Source organism: Cyphomyrmex costatus, unplaced genomic scaffold (assembly GCF_001594065.2).
Source record: "Cyphomyrmex costatus isolate MS0001 unplaced genomic scaffold, Ccosl1.0 scaffold526, whole genome shotgun sequence".
NCBI lineage: Eukaryota > Metazoa > Arthropoda > Insecta > Hymenoptera > Formicidae > Cyphomyrmex > Cyphomyrmex costatus.
Window position 1 is genome coordinate 489,902 of NW_017279491.1, and position 7,802 is coordinate 497,703.

Below are 7,802 nucleotides of genomic sequence, written 5' to 3' on the forward strand. Positions count from 1 at the left end.
GCCATAAATCGTCAAGACCGCGCACGATGACTCGTCGTCGCGGAAAATTTCTCCGCGCGGATGCGTAAAGCTCCTCCACGAGTCTCCGTTTCTCGACACTCATCTCCGTTTCTCAACACTCATCTCCAAACCGTTTTGTCTTTTACGTTTACTACTATTGAAACGATTCAATTTATGATAAATCCAGACTCGCGAAGTTCATCGATTATCGATAGAATTTCGTTGTCGTGAGCGTTATTGCCAGCACTACGGGAGGCATCGAGCAACTGAAGACGGTCCACCAACTCATTCGGATCGTCCCAATGAACGTAATCGACTTTGTTGTCCGTTACTCTCATAGTCGTCGGCACACCCGCACCCAAACTCATAGTTCTGTGCGCAGAAACGAGTGGACCGATAATATACTTGTACTTGTGTCCCTTGTTACTTTTGACAGGCATTTCAGCGTTATGACGACGTCTGTGAGCATTAGTTGTCAACAGTATACTCTTGTATGTTTGCTTATCGTTCTCGGTGTAGATGTCGTCGTCGGGAAGTCTCTTGAAAATTAACTCGTACAGACCTCGTGTACCCTTATATCTGTTTCCATCGATTATTATGGTATCGTCTGTATCCACATCGAATTTTTTATCACCCAACATTGTACCGTTCTCATCGAAATAAACACCGTACACGTTATCGATTTCATTTCTCTTGTCACCACTCAGAAGTGCATTGATATATATGTGTCCTAATGGTCCTAGCTGACTGTTTAATCTATCGCGACCTTGAGGTGTCCTTAAAACTTCTCTAACAGACGTTTCGAGAGATGGATCAGCATCGTTGGAGGTTTCGAAAACGTCCTCATCCTGTACCGCTGGGAAATGAAATTGCGAATCTATCGATTGTGACGTAACGTTCGACGACTGTTCTTTTAACGGAGATCGATTTTGTTTACTTTTTCTAGCAATTGCATCATTAACATCATTATCATCATTATCATCATTGTCGTTGTCACTGTGCTCACGTTTACCTTTCGGCGTTTTTACTTTCACGACATCTCCAATTTTCGACTGTTTGTCTCGTTCAGTGATATCGACAATTTGTCTCAACGGTTCTACGATCGGTTTGAATCTTTTCTCCAGGGCAATTTCGCTCTCCATTATGCCCGTTTTCAACGCTCTGTGTTTCTTACGAATCGACGCACGTGTTTTCGCGATCAGTTTTGCGGTTCTTTCGCGTTCGGCGATGTTATTCGTTTCGTCCATATCGTCGCGCTGTCACGATAAACACTGTACGACTTACAGAATCGCGAAATCGTCGAAGCCACGTCTATACCTGCCATTCTGTAACGCGCTGTCCTTGTCTATAACCACGAAACCATATTTGCGTTGCCAACATAGATGACACAGTGTGCAAAATTTCTCGTACGACATATCAGTATTCACGTGATCGTTGTAAATGTGTTTCAGATTGGTGCCATCTTGTTTGAATAGAATTAGCAAATTGGCATTGTCGCGTATGAGATGCTTTGGTATTTTCGCATATGTTTGACAGAGATAAAAACAATCGACACTCGCATGTCGACCCATGGCGAAGTATTCCCTGATAGTATTCTGCTTGTCGCAGACTACGTCGTCGAATACGAAAATCGAGTTTGGAAGCGCTTCGCTAGGCGGAATGACGTCACTATTATTAGAAAAAGCATAATAACCGATATCGTCGATCGATTTCAGCAGCTCTTCGAGATATCGATATTTAGGTTGAAACAAGGATTTCGAATAAACGTAAACGTTTTCGAAACGTAAACCATGTGGACTCTCTATCAGACTTAGCAACATATTCGTTTTACCGCAATTGGAAGGTCCGCAAATGATGCAACGTATTGAACTAGGTAGTGCAGAACCGTGTCTGCAATTCTCTCTGACCATGTCACTCGACATCAGTCGCGTCTTCCGATCGAGATTCGATACTCCTATCGTTCGAAATTGTTGCACGAATCGCATTTGTCGCTCTTTTGACGCGCGTGCGCGAACTTAGATGCGACGGGGGAAAGACACATGCTATTTATACCGCGAACAGACGAGCCTTTCGCACAGTCTATCATCTATTATGACGAGTGATCATTCAACGAAAAAAAAAAAAAAAAATGTTCATTCTGATAACGGACAAACGCGACATTCTCGCTTTTACAGCCGAACAACTGCAATACGTACCAAGGGTCATCCTTCTGCGCGATTTCGAAAATTATATCGAAGAATTGTGGGATCGATTGCCCGATCATATAAAAGCCGATACTGAGGTGAAACGTTGTCGTATGTGTTTCGAGCATTATAATCTTCCGAATCAAAAAACGCATATAGACGGTCCACCGCCTCTCATCAAGAATTGTCCCCAATGTCGCGTTGATATGCAAACAGTCAAGTCGGAATGATACCTGCGCACGGCACGGGTTTACTGAACGCGACGATAAACGCGCTTCCGTTTGAATTACACATTCCTAGATACCAATTTTGCGGACCAGGTACGTGTCTCGCGAAACGATTAGCTCGCGGCGATCGAGGCATCAATAAATTAGACGCGGCGATCGAGGCATCAATAAATTAGACGCGGCTTGTCGCGAACACGATATCGCGTATTCGCAAAGCAAAGATCTCGTCAGTTTACATAGTGCTGATCGAGCTCTCGCCGAGAAAGCAAAAGAGCGTATTACAGCAAGCGATTCGACGTTCGGTGAGAAAGCTGTCGCGACCGCCGTGTGGGCAGCCATGAAGGCAAAGACAAAATTGGGCATGGGTGTGAGAAAAAGAAAAAAATCAAGGAGAACGAGGATTTTATCTGTAGCGAAACGCGGTGGTTTTCTGCCAATTTTACCGGTGTTGGGTACGCTCGGATCTTTGATCGGTGGAGCAGCTAGCTTGGCGAAAGCAGTGGGCTATCGAAAAGCCGCTCGACGACAACTCGAGGAATTGCAACGTCACAATCGCGCGATGGAGGGTCGCGGTCTGTACATTGCGCCACACAAACGTGGCGGTCGCGTGAGGAAGAGAACGAAGAGGATAAAAAAAAACATCATGGAAGAAAACGGTAGAGGATCTTAACTTATCGATCTCCGGTATCACGACGAACGAGCAATTGCGTCGTTCGGCGTATCTTTTAAAATTGCCATTCTTCAGAGGTGTATTCATGCGCGATGCGATGCCCGCGAAACCACGTCGTAACGAGAGCGGTATCGTGAATCTCGACGATTCGACAGCACCCGGTACACACTGGGTCGCTTACGCGAAGAGGGGAAACGAATCTGTCTACTTCGACGGTTTCGGTAATCTGAGACCTCCGAAGGAAGTCGAACGTTATCTCGGAGGTAACATCACATACAACAGGCGATCGTATCAGTCGTACGATCAAAGCATTTGCGGTCAGTTGTGTCTACGGTTTCTCTGGGAGATTGATTGGAAAAGGAAAAAAGTCCTCGTGTGACAGATCGCATTACAATCCGAACAGTTCAGCGGTGGCTTTCGCGCTACGATCATGTCATTGACTGTCTCACTAACGGGAAAAAAACAGTGTCCTCGCGGCGAATTACTTCCTCGCTTTGGACTTGAGCGATAGCGAATACGAATTGGGTCTTACGAATTTCGAAACGTACAACACGATACCGAACGTCAACTCCTCGAATAATAAATTCCACTTCGACACCGACGACATTACGATCACGATTCCCGTAGGTTCGTACGAATTGAACGATATCGAAAAGTATCTGAGGACCGCTATAGTTCACAATACACTACCGAGTACTATCAACAATGACGAACTCGAAGAATTCGACGAGGTAGATCTAATATTCGAGGACGAAAGAACTATGGAACGAGCGAAATCTGTATTGATTCTTCGCGCGAACGAAAACACCATGAGAAGTGAGATCAAGTGTCAATATTTAATAGATTTTTCCAAAACGAACAGTATCGGTTCATTATTGGGCTTTTCGTCTCGTATGTTACGACCGAACAAGTGGCACGTATCGGACGAACCGGTTAAAATTATGAACGTGAATATAATTCGCGTTGAGTGTAACATTATCTCGGGTGCGTACAACAACGACAGACCGGTACACACGATACACGAATTCGCGGTGAACGTTCCTCCAGGATATAAACTATCCGTTACTCCGGCGCACGTCATTTACCTCCCAGTCATCGCACGAAACATTACCGATATAACGATACGTGTAGTGGATCAAAATGGATAGTTGATCGACTTTCGCGGCGAAGAGATATCGATTCGACTACACATACGACGTAAACGCTAGGAAAACTATGTTCGAGGGTGGAAGATGCTCGTCCTGAACGATTCGTACGACGGAGTGAACGTATCGCAAACATCGACATTGTGGAAGCCATTCAAAAATCGATACAATCGAACGAAAAAACAAAAAAGAGGAGGTCGATTAAACGCGAGGAACGTCGCCTTTCTACGGTCACTCGGATTCGTCGTGAGAAATGAATCGTGACATCCTGAAGATCGGAGGTGCTCCGATCTTCGACGATCGCATCGTTAAAATAGAGACTCACACGTACAATCCGTACGCTAACACTACATTCGGATACAGCGATGAAATACGAATACCGATTCAACATCAGGATCTCTACACGTTACCGTGCGAAAGTGTACTCTACATCGAGGGAAAATTCGTCAAAAAACAGAAGGAAGGAAGTACCAACCAAACACCGAAACTGACGAATAACTGCGTCGCATTCATGTTCGACGAGATTCGTTACGAATTAGACGGAGTTGAAATTGACAGAAACAGAAACGTCGGTATTACAAGCACTATTAAAAATTACATTTCGTTGACAGCTGAAAGAAATAAAACGTTAGAGAATGCAGGATGGAAAATTGCACTTTCTCTAGACTTATTGCTCGATCGATCAATAACAACATCTGAAGAGTTCAACTTCTGTGTACCGCTCAACACACTTCTTGGATTTTGTGAGGACTACAAACGTATAGTGATAAACGCCCGACATGAACTCGTTCTGATACGTGCGCGTAACGACAACAATTGCGTTATCGCTAGCGACACCGAGGAATTTACACTCACATTATCAAAAGTGCAATGGAAGATGCCGCACGTGATACTGAACGACGTAAACAAATTATCACTCTTGCGAACGTTGGAAAACGGACGATATCTCAGCATGGGATTTCGATCTTGGGATTTGTACGAGTTTCCTCTACTTCAGAGCACGACGAAGCATTCGTGGGCTGTGAAGACAACGTCGCATTTGGAAAAACCACGATACGTGATCCTTTCGCTTCAAACTGGAAAGCGAAACGTACTCTCTCAGGATAGTACTCATTTCGACGCGTGCGCGCTCGCCAACGTGAAACTCTTTTTGAACTCCGATTTTTTTCCATACGATGATATGAATGTGGATTTCGAACGTAATAAAGTCGCAATACTGTACGACATGTATGCAAAATTTGCGAACTCGTACTACGGCTACGAAAGAAACGAAGCTTTGTTATCACTCGCGCAATTTATTTCGTCCGCGCCACTCGTGGTGATCGATTGCTCTCGTCAAAACGAATCTGTAAAGAGCGCAACCGTGGACATTCGTATCGAATTCGAATGTAGAAAAAACATTCCATCGGACACCACGGCCTATTGTCTAATTATTCATGACAGATTAATAGAGTACAATCCATTGACAAATGTCGTTCGTAAAATTATCTAACAATAAATATAACGAATTTTTCACGATATTACAGACTGAGTATTTTTAATGTATGCTTCACAAAATAAACGTTATTTGAAACGAACTGTACTACGTTTACTGACGATTCGTTTCCTATATCTATTTTCGACACACATATCACTCCTCTCCCCTCCACATACTCGGCAGAATGCGATTGACTGTTGAACCGTATACTTCCGCTGTGCACGTACGCCGCAATGTCTCTCGCTTACCTCGTGGCTTTCGTTTCCGTAACGATATGCGCGTCGACACCGACGGCTGAAAATCTCGTAAACACAGAAGTGATAGAATATTTGCAGAGGTACGGTTACCTAAAAGAGGCAAATGTATCTACTCACACGTCGATCGAGGATGACAAAATTAAAGAGGCTATCGCATTATTTCAAGAATACTATCAAATACCAGGTAACGGTATATTGAACGATAATACGTTAGATCAAATGCGAAAACCTCGATGTGGACTTCCGGATATGCCACACCAGGAACACAATACGAATACAGTAAAATGGAAAAAAACGCATCTTACGTGGAACTTTCACTTAGCGGACGCGAATACATTAAAACTCGCGACATACGCATTCTCAATATGGGCGGTGAACACGTCTCTAACATTCGAACGTAAAACGTTAAATCCAGATATTTTGATATCATATCGCGGAGGAATTCACACATACATCGACAACAGACGGGAGGAAACAATATGTTCCGGTTTGTTCGACGGACCCGGTGGAGTGCTCGCACACGCGTTTCCACCTATGAACGACCCCATGCAAAGCACTGAGATACACGTAGACGTAGCGGAACCTTGGTTTATACAATTAAACGAAAGTGTATCAGAAAACAAGCTACATTTACTTTACACATTAACGCACGAAATAGGACATTCATTAGGATTATCGCACAATCATCGCGCAGATTCTCTAATGTTTCCTTACGTCACCGATAAATCCGCTACACTCAGTATAGAGGACATTTTAGCTATTCAACGTCTATATGGAAAAAATCAAAATGAAGTACCGAGTACACGATCTCCATCGGTAACTACAGATACGCGTAAAACATCAACGCAAAATCTGTGCGATCTACCATACGTGGACAATGTACTGGTGTTGAAACATCACATATTCGTCACTTATCGAAAGAGCATATGGGTGATAGCCATCAATGGTAAAAGGTACAAGGGACCACTCGCGCTCAATGACTATCTTCGTTTTCTTCCGGCGAACGTTTCAATAAACGCTGTGTATCAACGGCCATCAGAAGAAATTGTGATGTTCGCGAATAATAAAATTTACATGGTAGATTATCCGAGTTTTCAATTGAAAAATGGTTGGCCGAAAACGCATTCCGACCTGAACTTTCCCGCAGAAATGCGCGTTAACGCAGCATTAGTCACCAACCGAGGACAAACGTACGTGATCTTCGATGGCGACAGCGTAGCGTTAATGAATGAATGCGACATGACTATTCGCGAATATCACTCGTTAAAAGCGATATTTCCGGGAATACCATCATCTCCGACTGCAGCCTACCGATATATCGACGGTTCTCTTCATTTCCTACAAAAACGTCAATATTACAAATTCAACGAGTTCACCCAAACAGTAACGAATGCCGATAATTTCGACATGAAAATACTCAACGTAAATTGTCCTACAGACGGACTGCTAAGACAATTGCAAGATCTTCTTAATCGACTGCTTCAATCAAATAATTTACTCGAATACACCACAGAGGATGCATTGGACGATTAGCACGATGTTTTAAGTAAAAAAAATATATTACTACATGGGTACGCAGACGATCAGTGCGAAAGAACGAATCGTTCTATTAACATCGTGAGAGAGAGAAAAACATGTACGCGATTTCAAACGACACCGACGACGACTCTCGACGTCTCCTCATCGAGCGTACGAATGACGCGAAGATCAGAAGAGTTTTCACCAATACGGCAGCAAAGCATTTCATCACGGAGCGCGATGGATAAAAGGAAAAACAGTATAACGAAACGAACAATATGCAGAAACAATATAACGAAAAAGTAGATACGAAAGACACGTAGGT

General features: G+C 43.6%; 2 protein-coding genes across 2 annotated transcripts; both read left to right on the top strand.

Annotated features, from left to right (window-relative positions):
- Positions 1-4,478: 4,478 nt before the first annotated feature.
- Positions 4,479-5,717, top strand: LOC108778889 (uncharacterized). Its single transcript, XM_018546201.1, has one exon. It carries the CDS (start codon positions 4,479-4,481, stop codon positions 5,715-5,717), a length of 1,239 nt encoding a protein of 412 aa, XP_018401703.1.
- A 218-nt stretch (positions 5,718-5,935) lies between these two features.
- On the top strand, positions 5,936-7,492 carry LOC108778890 (72 kDa type IV collagenase). Its single transcript, XM_018546202.1, has one exon. It carries the CDS (start codon positions 5,936-5,938, stop codon positions 7,490-7,492), a length of 1,557 nt encoding a protein of 518 aa, XP_018401704.1.
- Positions 7,493-7,802: the final 310 nt, after the last annotated feature.

Excerpts from the sequence above, each read along its gene's own strand:
- LOC108778890 (XM_018546202.1), top strand. The coding sequence starts at position 5,936 with ATGTCTCTCGCTTACCTCGTGGCTTTCGTTTCCGTAACGATATGCGCG.
- LOC108778889 (XM_018546201.1), top strand. The coding sequence starts at position 4,479 with ATGAATCGTGACATCCTGAAGATCGGAGGTGCTCCGATCTTCGACGAT.